The following is a 21,242-nucleotide window of genomic DNA, read 5'->3' as shown; positions in this document are numbered from 1 at the left end:
TCAAATTGAAAGCAACAATAAAAAAAAACTTATAATCTTACAAAATGACAACTTGAACATTGTTCTATTTTTTTCAAAAATCAATACATGTGCATGCGAGCATAAGGGATTTATAAAACAAGGTTAATTGACATGTTAAATGACGTCATTTTTGTTTAATTTTACATGCACGTGTGTTTAGGTCACAAACAGGACTTTTATTTTCGCGGAAGTTTCCCCATAATGGCACTTGACCGGAAGCCCGTCAGGTTCCCCGGCAGTAAAGATGGCGGAAGAAGACAGTTCATTTGATGATTTTGAGCAGATAGATTTTCTTAGAGACAGACATGTCCGTTTTTTTCAGAGATGCCTTCAGGTGCTACCGGAGCGATACGCCTCATATGAGACTAGCAGGTACACAAATACGTTGCTGTTTTTTTAAGTCGTTTTCCGTTTGCCTTTCCATGAGTAGCTAAGCTAGCTAGATGTGCTAGCTGTCACTCACAACCCATCGGGGTGAAATATGTTACTAACCTGTAACCCTGTGTTCTGTCACTGATAATATTCCAAATATTAGATATTTGATCCGTCATCTGCATGTAAATTAATGTACACATTTATTTCTACGTGATGCTGTTCAGATTGCATACTGTCGTTATCAATCTATCAACAGTACCAACTGACTGTGTCGAATAAAAAAATTATATATATATATATATATATATATATATATATATATATATATACTTAGGCAGGCCAATGACAAGCTGATACCGAGTGCAATCTTTTGGGAAATCTGAAAAAAAGGGTATTGGCATTGCTTAATATACTGCAATACTGCAAAAGGGAAAAGGCTTGTGTCATTTGTATACTGCGGTTAAGCAGCCGTTTACACAGTTATCAGCCGCCCGCAGATTTTAGAGGCGCGGCTTTTAGACAATCAGCGGTAACAGGAAGCGGAAACCGAGCGCTCGCGTGCACCTCTGAAAAACATAATAAAGTCATTGAAAGTCACTGACAAATATTGATATAATATATTATTTTACTATTTAAAAGTAAAAGGGACGTTATAAATTCAAGAGTTCACAGTGACTTGATCTATCCTCACAACAGAAATACATTTATTACACTTGAAATCCCCAAAATCGTAGTCCTTGGATCCTTAATATGATTTAACCAGGATATACTGATGAATTAAAAAAGGGCTTTTTAAATTGCTTAAAAATCAAAAAGTTTGCCAATTTAAGAGCTGACGCCTTGCAACTTCAGGGTCGGTGGTTCGATTCCCACCTTGGGTCTGTGTGCATGGAGTTTGCATGTTCTCCCCATTGTAGGTGAATTTCCTGTGGGGAAATCAGTTTCCTTTCACAGTCCAAAGACATGCAGATTAGGCTAACTGGTGTTCTCAAATTGCCCGCAGTGTGGGATGGGCTCCGGACCTCGTGTGACCCTGTACAGGATAGGTGGTGTAGAGAGAGTAAGTTAATGTAGTAATTCATCACAAAATCAATAGAGCCAGTAGGCGTTTTTTAATCCCCTATGAAATGAGCATGTCAGATTGGTAGAAGATTACTCCCAATTACATTAGTTTGGCCATGAACAATGATCGGAATAAAAGAAATGTATGTTGAAATTTTTGCTACAGAATGTTACTTTATTATTTCTTTAAATATATATATAAAAAAACAATAATGGTGAATTAATCAATGGTGCATTAGGTAGCATTGGTAGCTTACAGCAGCAGATTCCCGGGTTTAATTCTGAGATTGTGTTACTGAGTTTTATGTGCACATGTGGTTTTCTTTTTGTGTTCCCTGATTTTCTCCAGCTGTTTAAAAACACATACAGTACATATAATAGATTGGCTATGCAAAATTCAATTTTACCTCATGGTATATTGTTTCTGACAACACTAATCATTATGATAGGACATATTGTTGGCTTTGTCAACAATATTAGCCTACTGATCTTTTAAGCCTAAAGTCAAATATCTTGACTTTCTGGAACAAGACAAATGTATTTTTCATTTGGCATATAGAGTATCGGATTGTGAACTGATATGATTGGGTTTGATCATTGATCAGACATTTGAAATGTCAAGTTAATAAATTGGGTGCAAACAGATATATTCAAATATATATAGTTCAAATATATTGACAGATTCAGTGATTTTGACTTGCAGATGCTAAAATTTTATAGTACAAATTTCTCTTTATACTGAGCTTAAAGTAGGTTACTGGGTTTGATCGTCTGTCTAAGTTTAACTGTCCATTAAAGTGGATTAATAAGTGTCACTGGGTACTATTATATTGGTAGCTCGTGCACATTTGAAGAGCGATTACTTTAAAAGTCTACAGTTAAATTAATAAATTTTCATTGTGAGCATAGAGTAGGTTACTGTGAACTAATCTGAGGGGGGTTTCGATTTGAATGTGCCTTATGGCCTACATCAGTAGTAAGAGGTAAAATATTAGTATTTTGGTGTCAGAGGCTCCCTGTGTGGAATGATTTAATTACATTTTTAAAAGGTTTATATGTGCTTAGATTTTTGTAATAATAATAAAAATAATAATAACAATAATAATGTATCAGGCTTAATGCTTTGTATTGTATATTTTATACTTGCTAAATTTTGTGTAGGAGCTTGTCGACACTAAGTTTTAACTTCCTGTTATCACTAAATGGTTAGAAGCTGCGCCACCAAAAATCCTTGCTGCTCTAATCTGCTGCTCAAATGCAGTGTTTAAATATGTCAAACACGTGTGATGGTTTTCTTCATTCTTTTAACTCAAGGTTGACGATTGTCTTCTTTGCCCTGTCCGGACTTGATGTTCTTGATGCCTTGGATGTGGTTGACAAGCCCAGCTTGATTGAGTGGATCTACTCATTACAAGTTTTACCAACAGAAGATCGTATGTCCTGTTTCTTATTTTTCTTAATCTTCTTTAAATATTAACTTGCATTTACAAACCTGTAAAATACAGACACTACAGCTGGTAGCCTATATCATCAGCATAGTTGTAAATATTTTATAATATTGTTATATGGTATGGATAATTCTTTTTATTAGATCTTAGATGTAACTTTTTTCATTTATTAATGCTCTTGAAGCAAATAATTAAGTCAAATTAGCAAGTAATAGAGTTAGTCTGAACTTTTCACTACATTAAAGCTTTTTTTCTGATAAGTCTCACTAGCAAGTAGTTTTCTTATAGCCACACAGCTGTTGAGCCTCAATCCTGTGAGTTCTCATCACATTGTGTGTGGAAATGCTGTTATTTTCTCTATTAAACATATCTTCACCACAGTTATTAACCAACCAACTTCAGTGATTTTAGTAATCTGTTGTTGTTTTTGTGTTTTGTTTGATGAGGCCAATAGCTTAACCCTTCTAAAGACATTAACATCTTGGCCACAACCATCGGATATGTCTTCGGACATTGTTGTTTAAGTAATGAGAACCTCCTGCATCAGTTAGAGTTAAGAATTGTTGCCAGCTAAAGCATATTAATTGCTGCAGATTTTTTCTAATCAAATTATCTTAAGTGTTTGCTTATTTAAATCATAATGGCATCTTCTACTATGATGTTGTTACAGTACCTTTATTATTGTGCAGTTAATTACTTTTTTCCTATAACCATTTTCACAGACCATTAGATGGCAGTGTTGGTTTGTATGAGCTAAAGATTTTGACATTTTACATACTGATGGTTTGTTGCGTTTATTTCTTTCTCTCTCTCTCTCTCTCTCTCTCTCTCTCCTTCCCGATTATCAACAGAATCAAATCTTTGGCGCTGTGGCTTCCGGGGATCATCACACATTGGAGTTCCGTACAACAACTCAAAGGTTGTTACCTGATCCCATTCAACACCACACAAGCCCACACCTACCTTGTAGTTACACTCAATGGGCTTTTTATCAGACACACCTACTTCTCAGGTTCACATTGTAGATATAGAATTTCTGACTCTAGGCAGAATGTTAGACAAACATAATCCCTTAGCTCTAGTTTATGCCCTCCATCAGTGGAAAGGGACCACAGACTGCCGCTGAGTACATATTATTTAAGCAATGGAGCGTAGCAGTGATTCTATCATGGTAGTGGGATGTAAATTGGACATGCACTGGTAAACATGTATGAGGTAAAGCAGAGTTGCTGGTGAGTTTAAGTGTCATTACTGGCCACTTTATTTGATGTACAGGCCATGATGGGCCACTTCAGAGGTGCGTTTTTAGAAATAATAGCTCCAGGCACACTTTCTGATCCTAAATCATCCTTTTTTCATTTTACTTGTTATTGATATATAAAGTTTTAAAATCCTCTCCTAAGTGAGAGAGGTAATAAAAGAACTGCATTGGATTTTTTTTTTAACCCAGTTAAGAAGGAAATTATTCTGGGGAGGAAATATTTTTATTTAATGACTCAAAGCAAAGACAGTAATGGAGAGATGAGTAGGCATACATTCACATGTTAAGCTACAGTTCCAGTCAAACGTTTGGACACACCTTCTAAGTTAGTCATTTAAAAAATGTTGTTTTTTTTCTACATTGTAAAAAAGAAAAATCCTGATGGCATCTAAAGTATGCAATAATCTCCTTTGAACGGTTGGTATTGAGATGTGTCTGCTAATTATTCTCTGTAAGGCTTTCGTAATGGCTCTAATATGAGTTGCTGTAAATTGGTGGTTTTAGTGGCTGGTAAATTAACTTCTCTGCACCTGAAGTAAAATTTAGTCTTGCTTTCCTTCAGTTTCATCATGGTGCTTGATGGGTTTTGCAAATGCACTTGACAATATTTTTCTTGCAAGGACTATTCCAGAACGCCAGCCCATCAAGTCTTAAAATAACAATCGATTGTTGTTGTTGCTAATTTTGTTTGCATTATTACATAGTTTTAAAATTTCCAGTGTTGTTTTAGAATATAGAAAATAAATCAAATGAAAAAAAAATTTGAATAAGAAGGGGTGTCTAAACTTTTTACTGCTGCTGTGTGTAGGGATGTTTTTGTTTAACTCGGCTAATGTTACATGCCCCCAGATCACAGCATCATTGTCAGCATGTTTTATGTTGGCAGTGACCTTGTGGTTTCCAGTAAAAACTTTTTATCACTGATGCACTTATACAGCGGTACCTCAGCATAGGAACGCCCCGCCATGTGAGTTTCCACCTTAAGAACTAAACTAAAGTGTTGCAAGAAATTTCCCTTGACTTGTAAAGCATTTCTTGCATACGAGCGACTAAGCCAGTTGCGCGTGCATCCGAGAGCCATTAAAGACATCTTTGTGTCAGTGGAGGCCATGCAAACCGAGTTTACAGATTATTGTTTTGGTCCCAAGAATGTCATGAAGCACGTCAGCAAGAATGAAATTGTTTAATTTTAAAACAACCGGTGCCAAAAGGAATCCTAAATTAAGGTTAAGTGAAGTTTAATGTCTGTCTCTTTCATATTTTACTTCATTTACATGTCTTTCCTAAATATGCTTTGATTGTTTTTTATTTGCAAATAGGTAATATTTTTGGGGTAGCTCAAATGGATTATATGCATTTACATTGTTTTCTCTGGGAAATTGTGTTTTGCAACATGAAATTTCGCCTTAAGAACTCGCCTTCGAAACAGATTAAATTCATATGCCAAGGTACCACTGTATCTAAAACCAGCACCACTCACAAGCATGTACCTGGGAAATTTAGAAATGAATGTAGGTATGGCAAATAAACTGGCAGGTTTATTGATGTGAATAATGTATTAGCTTAAGAGTTCAGTATCAAAGAGTGTTAAACAGACCATCACTATATGTATAAAATACATCTGCTGTGCAATTAATGTGTATTTACAGACTAAAACTTTAAGGTGCCTGTACATTTAATATCTTTTTTATATTTTTTGCTATGAATTTGTCATTGCACATTTAGGGCCCTGGAACTCCTCATCCATATGACAGTGGCCATGTGGCCATGACCTACACTGGCCTTGCCTGTCTCATTATTCTGGGAGATGACCTGAGTCGGGTCAACAAGGAAGCCTGTCTGGCGGGTTTGAAGGCCCTACAGCTGGAGGATGGCAGGTATTTCTTCTCTCTGGTGGAGTAATCCAAAACCTCAGACACTCTGATGTGCACTTGGCATATTCTGTTTTTGATGGAAATGGATTCCTATGATTATTCAGTATATTATGTAATTATTTTAAGATTGGCGAGCTAAACATTGATTATAAGAGATTGTACAGGTGTTTAATATTAAAAATGAAGTGTTTAAAGATACAGGAGATGTATTCAGAAGAAACTCGTAAACTGTAAAAAGTATAAGTAGCTATTAGTTTTTGTGTTTATCCTAATGTTTGGGATCCATTTTTTTCCCCACAAAATTTACCATTAAGAGCTCATAAGTGTCGAATACTTAAGGGAAGTGCCAAATGCATAGGATGCAGTCAATTAGATGCAGTTAATTCAACTATGCTATAGTGGTACCTCGAACAAATTTTTATATGTTACGAATACGAATTTAATCTGTTCCGGAGGCGAGTTCTTAAGGCGAAATTTCATATTGCGAAACACATTTTTCTATAGGAAATTATATAAATGTAGATAATCTGTTTGTGCCATTACTCATTTCCAAGACTCTAATCATATTTTTGCCTATAAAAACATTTAGAAATGACATGTCAGTGAAATCTGAAATAAAGAGACGTTAAACCTCACCTAACCTGAATTTATAATTCTTCTTGGCACAGGCTGCTTTAAAAACAAAACTGAAAGTGGCTTAGTTTTCTTCCTGATGCCCTCCTTGATAACGTATCACATAATTGGGTTTTTATAAACCTGCCGATAATTTTTTTAATATGGCGTTGTATACTTTATTATCTGTTCCCGTATGATTTATTGCCCCATCAGTTGCTTTGGTTCTGTGATTTAACTCTCGCGTGACTTTCTCTCTAAATCACGAGAGGAATCTTGGAGACGCAAAGAGGTCAGCTGTCCATGTCTAAAGAAAAGTGCGAACACACCAGTGGGCTAACGTTCCAGTGTTGTTAAAACACATACGACCGTGTTTAACAATTAAGACAGTGAATCCTTCTCTCTTTGCAAATACATCCAAATAGGATTTAAAAATTTTCAAAAAATGTTTTTTTGTTTTATCATTGTGCTGTGTATTGTATAATACACATTTGGATTTGGTATATCAGATGTTGTTGTTTTTGATCGGCTACCAGAAGTTAGCGAAACCGAAAGTCTATGCCACTGGCTCGATCGTTCAAATGGCGAAACTGCTTTACATGGTAAAGCAAAACCCAGCTTAAACTTTGGTTGGTAAGTCGAAAATTCGCAAGCTGGTGCGTTTGTGTGGCAAGGGTCCACTGTACTGTATATGGCTCAAAGTTCCAGCATGACGGTCTTGATGTACACAAAGTAAGCTCCATGAAGGCATGAATTGGCAGGTTGGAGTGACCTTGTGTGACTGACTTGCATAGAGCCCTGACCTCAGCATTTTTTGTGGGGCCTTCCCTTAGCAGCTGTCAATGCTCTTGTGGCCTAACGGGCTTAACCCCCACCACCATGCTTCGACATGTAAAAAAAAGCCTTTGTAGAAAAGTGAAGACCATCACAATAGTGCTCTTTATGCACTTGTTTCCACATACTTTTGATCATACAATGTATTAACAGAAGTTATGCAGAATCATTGCAGTTCCAATGTTTTCCACTTTAATCATATGCTTAGATGGAGTTACGGAGCAGAAATGAACCTACAATATGCTCTGCCAATTGTGTTACCACTCACTTATTTACTCATCTTCTATACCGCTTTAAACTGTATTTAGGGTCCCAGGAGGTTTAGGGCACAAGGCTGGGTACACCCTGGACAGGGTGCCAATCCATTGCAGTGCACACACAGACTCACACACTCATTCATACACTACGGGCAATTTGGGAATGCGAATTAGCTTAACTTACCTCTTTGGACCGTGGGAGGTAACCAGAGTACCTGGAGGAAACCCACCAATCACGGAGAGAACATGCAAACTACATGCACACAGAGACTAGAATCGAGCCTGGCCGGGAATCAAACCCGGACCCTGGAGGTGCAAGGCGATAGTGCTAACCACAACACCACTTTAGAACATCATTGTGGAAAAACTCCAGCCGGATAGACAAATACATTGACAAACTAAACATATATTTATATGAGCACTTAGATATTTGTTTATATGTGTAAAGACTGTAAAATTTATTATGTAATAATAAATGCATTTTATGCATTTTTATTTTATTGTACCTGCTATTGTGAACAAAGATTTCAATTCAACTTGCCATTGCTGACGTTCATCCTTAATGCCTAGCCATAGGGGCGACCATCTTCAGAATTTCTTAATAAGGAACTAGGAACGTTTGCTGCCATTTAAGAGAACTTTCGCTCACTCACTCATTTATTCACTCATTCATTTTATATACCACTTATCCCTTAGCTTATCCAATAGCTAATCAATTTCAGTGCATAAGCATGCATACACTGATTCACTGGTAATGCGAGGTAGCCTAATCTCTATGTCTTCGGACCGTGAGAGGAAACTGGAGTACTTTGAAGAATCCCACCACACACAGGAAGAACATGCAAACAGACCCGAAGCCGGGACTTGAACTCTCGACCCTGGAGGTGCGAGGCCCCAGTGCTAGCCACTATTCCACTGTACCTTAAAAAAACTTTTATAGTATACTAAGTGTTATTACTGCCTCCGACCTTTTTTTTTTCTCCTCCTACTCTGTTTTCTCAGAGTTAGTGCTAAGATCTGAAACTACAGTGTTTTTTTTTAAGTCTCATTATTTATTTATTAAGTCTCTGGCTAAATGAAAAAAAATCTCTTGTTCAGAGAAATGTGTGCAGGGTGTGATTAATTTCTTTATATCCTGTGAAGCTGTATACAGTGTGCCTTTGTCACTTTTTTGGCCGGTGCTAGCTTAGTGGTTAAGCTTCTGTGCTATTGGACAGGATTGTAAAAAGAAAAAGGATGTGGTCCTATTAGGTTTATCAGATGATGGATATATAGAAAGGGAGATGGATAGATGGGGGAGAGAAAGAGAGAGATAGAATTTTGTCTTTGCATAGTACAGGTCCTCATCAACGAATTGTAGTAGACAGTAATGTACGACAAAGGTCATTTTGTTAGAAGTATTTCGCTGTGCTTCACTGATAAAGATAACAGGGTCCTGTCTACTTTATTTATTTTGTATTCATAATGTAATGTCTTAACATTGACACTTTCTGCGAATGTCCAAAACCTATTTGTTTGTATATTAAATATGTAGATATTTAAACACTGCTTGGTAGTTTTCTCAATTACCCACACTATAGTAGGGAAGTGATTCTGAAAGTAAAAAATAATTCACCTATGGCAAGGACAAGACCTCTAACCTTATTTGGTTTGGAATCGATTCTTACATTTAAAAAAGGAAGGGCGTCTCAAATACAAATAAAGCTTTGGTTATCGTTATGTTTGACAAGTTCATGAACAGAACCATTAAGAACGTCATCAACATATATCATGGGAGACATGGTGTCCATCGACAGACACGGTCAAATAGCTGTATTGTGGATTGTTTCAAACAGAAGTTCTCATGAGTTTGGTGCATATTTGAGATGCACAGATTGCATTTTTTTTTTTGTTATTGACTACTTAAACATTTGTAGTCAAGGGTAAGACTCCGCTAATTTGCAGCTGAAAAGTGTTTCAGTAAAATTTAGAATTTCTGTAGACTGTAACCCCCCCTCCCCCACCCCCTCTTTTCTTTCTTCTTCTTTTTTGTGGTTCTCCCGTGTAATTTAGCACATCCAGTGATGGGTCCTATTGTTTCTGTAGCAGTGGTTTTTATGTTGATTGGTTCCTTGCTCGACACCGAACCCTCCTTCTTTCTCATCCGGGCTTTTCAGACCAGTAACAGCAGAGTGATGTATGGTGTTGAGCACATTGAAACGAGGGGTTTCATTCTTTCTATTGCAATGGTGGTGGTGTTTTTTTTCTTTTTTTTCCCCCACCACTGCCCCTACTTTAGTCTACGTTGTTTATTTATTTTGCTGCAGTGATGGTTATTTTTCATTTTATAGGTTTAATCAAATATAAAAAGTCATTGTTAAAATATTTTTATTTACAAAAAAACCTCACAGGTGCATCTCATAAAAATATTTATTGATATGTACCTGTGTGTGTGTGTGTGTTCATTTTGAAATGTGTATATTCTAATTTAATCTTATTCTAATATTTACTCTGCAATAGTCTAATTTATTGAGGTATGTGTGTGTAGATTGTGCATCTTCAACCTGATTAACTTGATTTCAGTTTAGTAATTTAATTCACAAAGTGAAACTTGTATATAGATTCATCACACACAGACTAATATATATTTAAGGGGTTTATTTCTTTTAGTTTTGAGAACTTTTAGTTTTGATGACTTTTTTGCAATTCTGCATCTCAGAAAATTAGAATATTACTTAAGGCCAATAAAAAAGTAAAATTTTAACACCGAAATGTTGGACTACTGATGGATATAAACATGTGCAGCACTCAATATGATATGCACTATTTATAAATGACGGATTTCAGGTTAGAGCAATTGAATGAAATGTGCTATATGCAATCCATTAAAGTTTGTTTTTGTTTACTGTGCAGTTTCTATGCCGTGCCAGAGGGAAGTGAGAATGACATGAGGTTTGTGTACTGCGCTGCATGTATCTGCTATATGCTGGACGACTGGTCGGGAATGGACTGCACAAAAGCCATCAATTACATCAGGAGAAGCTTGGTGAGTCTGAGAGGCCTCCACTCTAGTGGGTTCCCTCCTCTCTTCTACACAGCTAGCAATCCTGCAGTAAAGACATTAATGGAGCAATTACTCTACAGCGATGTGAGAGAGAGGGGATTAAGGAGTAATTTTGTAAAATTTAGAAGAAGCAGCTTTCATTGTCATTATACAGTGTATTCCTCATAGTGAGTCCTAAGGCTTCTTTGCTTTTTGCCCAGCAGTCAAGTTGCACTGAGCCTTTTAGTTCCACGCATTTGCAAACAAGGCTATAGAACATGATTGGTTACAGTAATTATCTTAGCACAAAAGCTGGGCTCCATTACTGCTGCCCTTCATTTCAACCCCCTGATCTCTAGGGCGCAAGCGTGAAAGAGTTTCACTTGGCTGAGAGAAAATCAACTGCATTTCAACTGCAGATCTAAGCTTTTAGGATATGGTTGCAGAGGTTTTAGTCGCTGAGGATTTTTGTATAAAGCAAACGTTTCTCTGGTTTACAGTTTATCAATTAAAAAAGTCATCTGTGCCTGGGAGCTAAGTGAGCAATATTGGCTGAGCCCGCTGCGTGAGAGAGACCTTTTCTTTCTCCTGGCAATCCCAGTGACGCTAAGCAGTTGTGTGCATCTGTGAGCTGGGTATGCAGAAGAAGGTAGAAAGAGCTTGTGTGCTATGCTGTAGCTATGTGTGCTATGCTGTAGCACTTGTCTGGCTTAATTTTTGTTAATTTGGTAACTAAATAAAAATGGGAAGAAAAAAACAAACAATCCTAAGTATAGAAAAACTATATTTCGAAAATGGACTTGAACCAGAGTTCACTATGAAAGAAGAACAGAACGCACAAACACATCCCTTTAAAATCTAAATTGCAAGATGGACCTGTGCAATTATTTTATCGCAAAAGGCTGCAATTTATTACAGCTAAAATACACACAGTCTGATAAAGTAAAAAGTTTGTCAATAGTTTAAATATATATATATATATATATATATATATATATATATATATATTTAACTAAACAAATATAAATAAATAAAATTTGGGATCCTTTTGATGAGATCATTTGTGGCCCTTTTTCTGTTCGCCTAGATAAATGCATTTGAATGTAAAATGATGCATTTAATAGTTATAAATCTCAGTTTAAATCATTTTATGTTTCAAATTGCGCTGCCCTATGCTGGAGTCAGTATAACAAAGACTTTTTAGGGGACATGTAACTAGAGCGTGTTGTAAAATGTTGTACAGTCTCAAGGTAAGAGAATATCACGTTCAGGGGCAAACCTTTTTATTATTATTATTTCTATCATAATACACAGTCTATGACCCTTTTTGTAACCTCTAAGAAATCCGATGCTAAACGTTATAATTTTAAGTTTTCTGCCTATGATTAAATGATTCAGAGTCTAACACTTGACTATATCTGATCTGTATAAGTGAGTATATGTGCTCCTGAAGCCAGCATCCCCACAAAGATGTAATAAAAAGATGCCCTCTGTTGCAGTTCAGCTTTTGCGTTTGCGTTCAGCTGGCTAAAAATAAATGGTGTAAAGCCATGGGGATTTTCAGGGCACTGATCCTCTTAAGGAGTACAGTTTGGTGTTTGAGGACTAAACCCTCCCATGGGATAAGTAATAGAAAAGCAGTCGATCTAAATATTTGCTTTTTATCTTGTAGATTGCAAATGATTTCCAGGTTCCATGTTCTTTTCTTATGAATGAGGATGTAGAAACGATTAGTTTCTACTTCCCCTCTTGCCATTGTTCATCTTTTGGAGCTTTTCTGCTATCATGTTTCCTCTGATCCAGCGCGCAATGAAAAGAGTCGCATACATTTCATGTTTATTCTGGGATTACATAAGTGGCATGAACTGTTTATTTAAGCCAGTCAGGTATAAGGACTGTTTCATGTAGAATTAAAGGGCTGTTTAAACTCAATAGGCCACAGTAAACTAAAGCTGAATCGAATGGCTGTGTCTCAATAAACCAGTATGTGACGAATTAAGCTAAACTAGTCATTGATGACTTGCGATTAGTCCTCGGTTGATATGTCTATGTAAATGCATTTAATTTAATATATAGCACAATTAAAATAGAGTTTTTCCAAACCATATATTTATACATACACTCACATCATGACCGGCTCATTCATGGTATTTCCCTGTAGCATCAGTACAGTGTATTAAATTGTGCAGATACAGATCTGGAGCTTTCATTAATTTTTACATCAGACATTAGAATTGATGAAATGGTGTAAAACTGCTGATCTCCAGGGATGCACAACAATATCTACAGTAAACAAAGAATTATGTGGGGAAGGCAAGTGTCTAGTGAGTGGCAGAAATGTCTTTTAGACAAGATGACTATACAGTATATTGATTTTGTTTAATATGCGGCTCTGTATTTAGCAGGCTGTATAATATCGTGGCCAGTTTGTCCTAAAATACCACTTATATTCCATAAGGCATAATAACCTTAATCAATTCTATACTCTTTCTAAAAATCTAGGAGGTTAAAATGCATTCTTCTCAATGCTACTTGCAATGAAGTGGATACTGTCAGTGTGGAAATATCTAAGCATCAGGCTGCCTTTCCAATTTCGAGACATGCGTTTTATGTTGGTCCAGTACACCAAAATGTTAAGGCCTGTTTAGTGCATTTATATTTATAATTATGATTCTCTAACAAAAGTGTCTAATGTATCGACTGGTCATCAACTGGTCATTAGAAAATGGTGTTAAAGCAGGGTGGATGGAATTGGACAACCTACAGTACATCTCACTCTTTAAATTAGTACTGTACATGCCAATATCTATGGAGGGGTGTTTTTTTGTTTACACTACACCAAACGTTTTAGCTTTTTCAGTCACACTTTTATTCATCACTATGGGGAAAAAACTGTTCACTGGAAAACACACATGCACAGATCTCAAAATGATTATCTGTGTTTTAAAGAATGGCTACAAATCTTGTATCTTAAGTCATTTCTAATGTTACAAAATAATCCACAGATTACAGTACTCAGTCTTCAGTAACTAGAGCTACTATGTACAATGATACGTGCTAGAAAAGCTGTAAGCTAATGTGGGATTGTCAGTGATTCATGTGTCATGTCAACTGGACTTCTTTCTTGTTCTGACATTGTCACCCTCCAATGTGTGTCCTTTGCCCTTCCCAGCTAATGTGGGATTGTCCTTGGTTTTTCACCCTTGCCAGCCCTGGCCAGTGTCTGCTCTTGCCTCCTGAGTCATAAGTCTGTGTTACTGGACACAATAGCTAAGTCACATTTAGGTTTGGCTTCTGTAGGCTTTGTGAATATTGCATTGATCATACTGAAAAAGGTACAATTAAGACAGATTACAAAGACTGGATCAACCTCTCCTCTTATTTAAAAAATAGTGGTGCTGACAGTGTAATAAGATGGCAATGTGTATTGTCAGGACAGTGGTTGTATGCTGTGAGGTTTTAAGAAACAATAAATAAAAAATGGGTTTTTACCGGTGTATTCCTCCTTTTCGAAACATGCTTTCCACTGCCTAAAATTTTTTGGTCTGGTTTTAGGCTTTTTTGTCCCGTTTTTTAAACCCATTTTTGTGACGTTTTGTGACGCATGCTACTACTGGATAACATTAGCGAACTGAAAAACCTTAAAGAGAATATTAGCTCAGTAGCTGCAGCAAGGCACAATGTTCTACATTAAAGACTTTAGTTAGAGGATCATAATTATAAATGTGCTCGTTTCATTTAGTCTATAATGCACTTAATAACATCAACCCACCTTGTTCGATAATTATGTCTTGACTTGACTGTTAGCTGAGGCAGTGCATAGCATAGTCTGTAATGCAGAATTGGGAGCACATGTTTTTATTTGCCCGTTTTTTTCATCAAAGAAAATATAACATACTTGAGTATATATTATTTCACTAAAAAAAGACCTAAATGACCGAGTTAGTTCAGTAATCTCTATTGTCTTCTTTGTCTCCTTTTTTTTTTCAAACATTGTCTGATTTTTGTCATGTCATTCTTTCCAGTCCTATGACAACGGTATTGGTCAAGGAGCTGGCTTGGAGTCTCACGGTAAGTAAAGCTTATTGCAAATATTGTATCACCCACACAAAAGGACATAGATATATCCTCTTCAGGATGTACCTGCCACCTGTTTTTCCTTTTTTTTTTTTTTTCCTTCTTGTAACTCTTTAGTGAGAGCGAGCTGGATTCTCTTTTACTAGACCAGATCTATTCATCTTTCCTGAATAACCATAGCTCACTTGAGTTTCTACAGCCAACTTTGTATTGCTATTTTAACAAAAGATCACAAGACACTCCTGTCAGTTTCTGTGATCTTCCCAAAGCTCCACCTTCAACAGTAACTCATCGGTAGGCACTATTATTCTGTGGTACTTTCCACAGGAAGTGAAGCTACATGTACAGGACAGGACTGCTTCAGGCAATCCTGGCTCCAAGTTTGAGCCTTTATAAAAATTTGCACAATTTACTTTAATTTTAAAGAATTTGCTGCTCGTAATTTTTTATAATTAGTAGTTCCATGATTGTTCTGTCTGTTTAAATGGAATTTTCATACTGATTATACATCATCATAACTATAGGAGGTTTCTTTTTTAATGCTAACATTTTTACCTTCATATCCCCATCCTTGTACCATTTTTATCTCTGGTTATTAGGGGCTTTGCTTCAGATTGAAAGTTTGAAAGTGCTGACTAAGTGACTTACAAAGCCAGATGTTATCATCACATGGTATAATTACTGTCTTTATCTTCTTAGGTGGCTCTACATTTTGCGCCATAGCAGCGCTGTGTCTGATGGGTAAATTAGAGGACATGTTCAGCGAGCGAGAACTGAACCGAATACGCAGGTGGTGCATCCTCAGACAGCAGAATGGTTTCCATGGACGCCCCAATAAACCTGTGGATACGTGTTATTCGTTCTGGGTGGGAGCGACACTGGAGGTAATCAGGAGCCTGTGTGTCTCACATGTGTCCCAGAGTTTGTCTTAACGAATATTGAGTAATTGCAAGCATGTTAAACAAATATTGTGAAGCAGTATGAAAAGTGAGACTTATTTGTATGTTTCTATGGCAGGAATAACTTTTCTCTAACACAAGGGCATGTACTGCTACAGGCAAATATATTAAGGTGACAATCTGTTTAAGCTGTTACTGTGTATTTTTGTTTTTTTCGGTCATAATTTTATCTGTATTTTATCTATCAAAAAACATAATTACAAGAACCACAAGTAAAAGAAAAGAATATTTAATTGCTTTGCCGAATGATGAGTGATTTTTGTACACTGTATAAAAATCAGAAGAATCAAATTAGGCAAAAAGCACACCCTTAATCAGGTTCCTCTTAGTAAAATGTGTTATTTTAACAGCATGCATGTTGGGTTTGAGCACAGAAATCTTCAGTGTCTATTGTCTGTTTGATTGCTGTCAGTTAGAAGAATGTGCATTTGTTCTGAGCAGGGACCTTTTCCTGGTAATGTGTGGTGTAGCCTGTGTGGAAACAGAGCAAATGATTGTTTATAGTCCAGATGTTTCAGCAAACAACCTTATTGTTTAACTGATAAATGGATGCTTAGGGTTTTAGAGATGTATTATTATAATACACCAATCAGCCATAACATTACAGCGCAAAACATGATGCCTGGTATTGTGTAGGTTTCCGTTGTGCCACCGGTGTGACTCTGGCCCCTTGGAGCATGACTCCACAAGACCTCTTGGGGTGTGTAGTGGTGTCTGACACGGGATGTTGGCAGCAGATCCTTTAGGTGCTGTGGGTTTTGGGGTGGGGCCTCTGTGGATCAGAATTGTTTGTCTGGCACATCCCATGGGTGCTCAAGTCGATTGGGATCTTGAGAGTTTGGAGGCCAGTTTGGCAGCCTTGGGCTCTTTGCCTGCTGGCCCTTGTGCACAAGGGGCCATGGCTCCAGATTGCCTTTTTTTCTACAATTTGTGCTGTATTGCCTTTTAAGAGGGGCACTCTTTTGTTGTCTCCAGGCATGGATGAGCCTTGGGTTCCCATAATCCTGTCAGCAGTTTACTGGTATATAGTTGATAATCAGTGGTAATCTGTTAACTTTATGTGGTGTTAATGTTACAGCTGATTGTTATACCATAGGTTATTGTCTAATGTCTTACATTGTGGCCCAAAAGTCTGTATTTACTGACAAAAATATATTGAAAAGTATAAATTACAGCAAATGCTCAAGTCAAAGCCTCTTTAGAGCATGTGCGTTTATTCTGAATACAATAGCACTTTCTGTATGTAAATGCAGAGATCATTTCCTTAAGTAGTGCAGTGTTTGTCAAGGAACGAATCTGATAGACCACTGACTTCAGATGACTCCGTTAAAAAGTTGAGTGGTGTTATGTCTGGTTTTATTTGATCTTGGTTTGAAATAAAAAAGAAAATCTAAAATTTCCTTCATGGAAAAAAAATGACCATAAATACACATGGGACAACGTTTGTACTAAACAATTATTATTTTATTTTTTTTGCAGCTCTTAGATGTTTTTCAATACACTGACTTTGAGAAGAACCGAAACTACATCATGTCCACTCAAGACAGTTTGGTGGGTGGATTTGCAAAATGGCCAGACAGCCATCCAGGTAGAATTACAGTTCTGTGTGTGTGTGTGTGTGTGTGTGTGTGTGTGTGTGTGTGTGTGTGTGTGTGTTCAGCATTGTGACCTGAGACCACAGTGTAACTCAGTATATGGGGTAAGAATGTCTAATTAATGAGTACAGGTTTAGCTGATACAGATTGTGTTGAGGTTGGAAATTTCCATTTCTAACGATGCATTCCACTTTATCAAAGATCCTTTTTTAGGGGTTGAATATATACATGTCCTGTATTAGTTTAAGTCGCTCTGGATTTCTGTCATCATTAGTGATAGTAATCACTTCTGATATCAGCGTATATATGAGTGGGTGTGGGGTTTCCATAGTAAAGTTAGCTTTTACATACCTTGCAAGAAGTTTACTTCCTAACACTTTAGCTTTGGCTGTGACAAGAATTTTAACTGTCCTGAGGTCATCAACAGGAGCAGTGCTTAATGGAGAAGGTGTGCAAGTTTCTTTTAAGTTCACATTATTTTATTCAGACTCATTCAGTTTTTACACATTTTATTGTCTTGGATGTTAAACCTAAAAATAATTCACTTTTTCCACAAACAATTCCTATCTATTTCTTAAGATATATATTATTTTTTTTTAGATTTTTTCAGTTCGACTTTTCGATATGAGCTAGATAGGTAGCTAACCTACATGCCATCGAGTGAGTGTGGGTTCTTCTGGCTCTAAGCCTGAGTGTGAAGCAAAAAATAAGGAGTACTTGTTCTATTATACAGTTAGTTCAGACCGAGCCATCTAATTGGATGAGAAGCATTCCATGAATGGTGATAATGGATGGTAACAGCACTGGGACATTTAAGTATATGTGTCACTCTTGGTGTTGTACAATTATTAATTAGGCTTTAAATCACAGCATGGATGTAAGTAGATCTGTATGGGGTGTCGTTCTGAGTAGAGAACAACTACCTGGCAAAAAACACTTTTAAAACCAGTCATGGAAGCAAGATAACGCATCTAAGAAAACTCAACTTGAAAACACCTTGACTCGTTAATAATTGCTTCTAAGTCATTTCGATTCACATCTGAACCATCTCTGTTCTTTAATTTAAGGCTACAGTGCTAACTAGCTTTTAACACAAGGCTAAATCCCAATTTGCTTTCCAACCCCTGATCAAGGGTCCTACTTGGTGAAAAAGGCAATAGATTTTATACTCTGCCACATCAGATTTCAGATTGGGATTCAACCCCGGATCCTGGAAGTTAACAGTGCTGATATTCTAAAGTGGAATAAGTGGAAAGATAAAAGCGAAAAATATGAGATAAACAGGACTGCAGTACAGCACTCTTTTTCGTGTGATATTGCTATTTATTTCGCGTAAAATCAATTATAGACTCGTTGTGTCCATTTAACTGTACTTGCATCATGTAGTAAAGTTCTAAACAATTTAAACAGTCGGTATGTACGTGACCTAAATGTGGAGTGCCTTCGCCAGGTGACTCAATGTTCAGCTAAAATGAGAAACATCTCAGTTTTTGATTATTAATCTATGATTTTTTAAAAAACGTTTTCTTGTCATTATTTCTTAATGTTTGTAGCTTAATAGAATATTAATAAAATAAAATGTCTACATACTGTACAAACGCAGTGTAAGTTTAAAATTTTATTATTGTTGCTTTTTGGCTGCTCCCATTGGGGTGGCAACAAAGGATCATCCGATCCACACATTTCACATGCCTTTTCTGTTTCAACCCTGCCGTTTTGCTCTCGGCTTATGATGAGCACCAAGCGTGCCCCATCCCCCTGGGATGGCTGGGTGTGGGACTTTGACTGGGACACAGACTCAGGCCATTGACATTATTCTTTTTTGGTTCTCCCTTGGGTATAACCTGAAGGATATATACATGCTACAGTGATTATTTACATACTAATGCACATTTATAGTTCAATTTATTTCATGATCTTTCCATTCTAATTCAATTTAATGCACATGCTAAGCCGAAAAATCTTCTTTGGAGATACTCCCCCAGGAGCAACCAGACACAAAAAACAGCCTTCATACATTATTCATAATCTATTAAAGATTCAGGGTTGTGTAGAATACCAAATTCAGCTGATTTGAATGTAGACTATGTCCTTGTATGCATAAAACCTGGAAAGACATACATGAAAATTTGAGATGGTTTTATGGTGCATTGCATTGCAGAAATGATCAGTCATATGTTATGGAACATATTTATCTCTGAAGTAAAATTAGCATTAACTGGTTTATGGTGTAAGTATTTAAACATCAAACATTAAGCATATTTATGTTGCTCTGTTGATTATATTATACCCATACTCTTCACTGTAATGACGAGGGGATTCATATTTTTACTTTATCTTGGATACCCTACTGAACAAAGCCACCAAGGTTTTCTAATATGGCTGTGCATGTGTCTTGTTCAACTGACCTACATTCTCTTCACCATTCTGTCATAACCTCCTGCCTTTCAGACCCTCTACACACTTATTTTGGCGTCTGCGGCCTGTCTCTGATAGGCGAGCCCAGCGTGCTGAAGGTGCACCCCGCGCTGAACGTCAGCTACAGAGCCTTTGAGTGCATGCAGCAGCTGCACAGGACATGGAGGGAGAGCTGCACATGACGACGTGACATATGTCCAACCACAGCAGCCTCTGAATCACGCGCTAAGATGCACCTCGTCCCTCTGAGCCCAGCTGCATTAACCTTAGCAGTAGATAGAAACCAAGCCGACCATGGAACGTCTCCCATAATGGAGACAGGGAGGTGGCGATGAATAAATAATTGGGTCCAGCCTAATCAATTATTGAACCTGAAACTGTCAGTCGCTGCTTAACCCATGCAGAACGTTGTTTGGGTCCCTCGTTGATCAACAAGATGTCTTGTTTCTTACCACCAATGTTTTCTTATAATGAGCTGTTTTGTTAGACGGTTAGATTTTTGAATTGTTCATATTGATGTTTGTTTGCTTTCAATATGTTTCAGTATGAAAAACACATAAGAATTATATATGTTAAATGATCAGAATGGTAAACTGTTCTTTTTTCTTTCATATAATCTCCAAATACGAGCCACTTGTTTTCCTTTCAAAAGCAAAGTTTATTACGTTGTGATTTTAATGAACAGAGCACCCCATCTCCTCAGTTTCTGTGCCTCAGAGATAAACCTCACTTAATAACACCCTTTCTTTACCCCTACCCCATGTTGCTGCAAATTGACGTCACTTCTCAAAAAGACACCTGAATGTGTTTCAGTGAAATTGGAGAATTTATTTTTTCTATGCCTATATATAAGAATATCAATGTTAGAGATGAAAACAAGAACTTTCTATAAATATGAAATGCCAATACTGTAAATTAGAGTTTCGGTGTGAGTAATAAATAACTGTCATTCATGTCAGAGGAACTTTTATAACTGTGCCTCTAAGGCAGTTCATATGTAAATGGAAAATAAATAAAGTATTGAATTTCTGTTTTATTTTACTGCGTTCAGTCCTTGATGGGTGGTCATAAAAGTCTAATATAAAGCCCTAATTTTCATGGTCATTTAAGTTCACTTTAAAGATTTTATTCTGTAGCTTAAGGACTTGCTATGATTTGTGGGCCGAGAGTGGCTTCATGGTTAAGATGTTGGACTACAGGTTAGTAGGCCTCAATGCCAATTATTATATAAATATGAAAATATAATATATACAGTACTGTGCAAAAGTCTTCAACTCCCTTCCCCATTTTTTCATATTTTGCTTCCAAAAAGCCACACTGTGATTTATGAATCATTCAAGTATTTAAAAAAATATCTTACTTAAGGCATGAACCAATAAAAAACAGATGCTGATGATGATGATCAGGCCGGTGATAAGTATAGTTTA

At 36.8% G+C, this 21,242-nt stretch overlaps 1 protein-coding gene across 1 annotated transcript; it reads left to right on the top strand.

Moving 5' to 3' along the window:
• Window positions 1-242: 242 nt before the first annotated feature.
• On the top strand, window positions 243-20,851 carry pggt1b (protein geranylgeranyltransferase type I, beta subunit). Its single transcript, XM_053504714.1, has 9 exons — window positions 243-393; window positions 2,773-2,891; window positions 3,758-3,825; window positions 5,893-6,044; window positions 10,637-10,769; window positions 14,792-14,837; window positions 15,543-15,727; window positions 17,282-17,390; window positions 19,849-20,851. The coding sequence occupies exons 1-9, from the start codon at window positions 266-268 to the stop codon at window positions 19,995-19,997; spliced, it is 1,089 nt and encodes a 362-aa protein (XP_053360689.1). The 5' UTR covers window positions 243-265; the 3' UTR covers window positions 19,998-20,851.
• Window positions 20,852-21,242: the final 391 nt, after the last annotated feature.

The sequence above is a fragment of the Clarias gariepinus genome, chromosome 9 (genome assembly GCF_024256425.1).
Source record: "Clarias gariepinus isolate MV-2021 ecotype Netherlands chromosome 9, CGAR_prim_01v2, whole genome shotgun sequence".
In the NCBI taxonomy this organism is placed as follows: domain Eukaryota; kingdom Metazoa; phylum Chordata; class Actinopteri; order Siluriformes; family Clariidae; genus Clarias; species Clarias gariepinus.
Note: the sequence above shows the minus strand (reverse complement) of the source record. Positions and strands in the feature narration are given on the sequence as shown.

Bases quoted from the DNA above. Each gene is read 5' to 3' on its own strand.
- pggt1b (XM_053504714.1), top strand. From the start codon at position 266: ATGGCGGAAGAAGACAGTTCATTTGATGATTTTGAGCAGATAGATTTT. The intron at 14,838-15,542 runs GTAAGTAAAGCT...TTATCTTCTTAG, and splicing joins AGCTGGCTTGGAGTCTCACG to GTGGCTCTACATTTTGCGCC. The intron at 15,728-17,281 runs GTAATCAGGAGC...TTTTTTTTGCAG, and splicing joins GGGTGGGAGCGACACTGGAG to CTCTTAGATGTTTTTCAATA.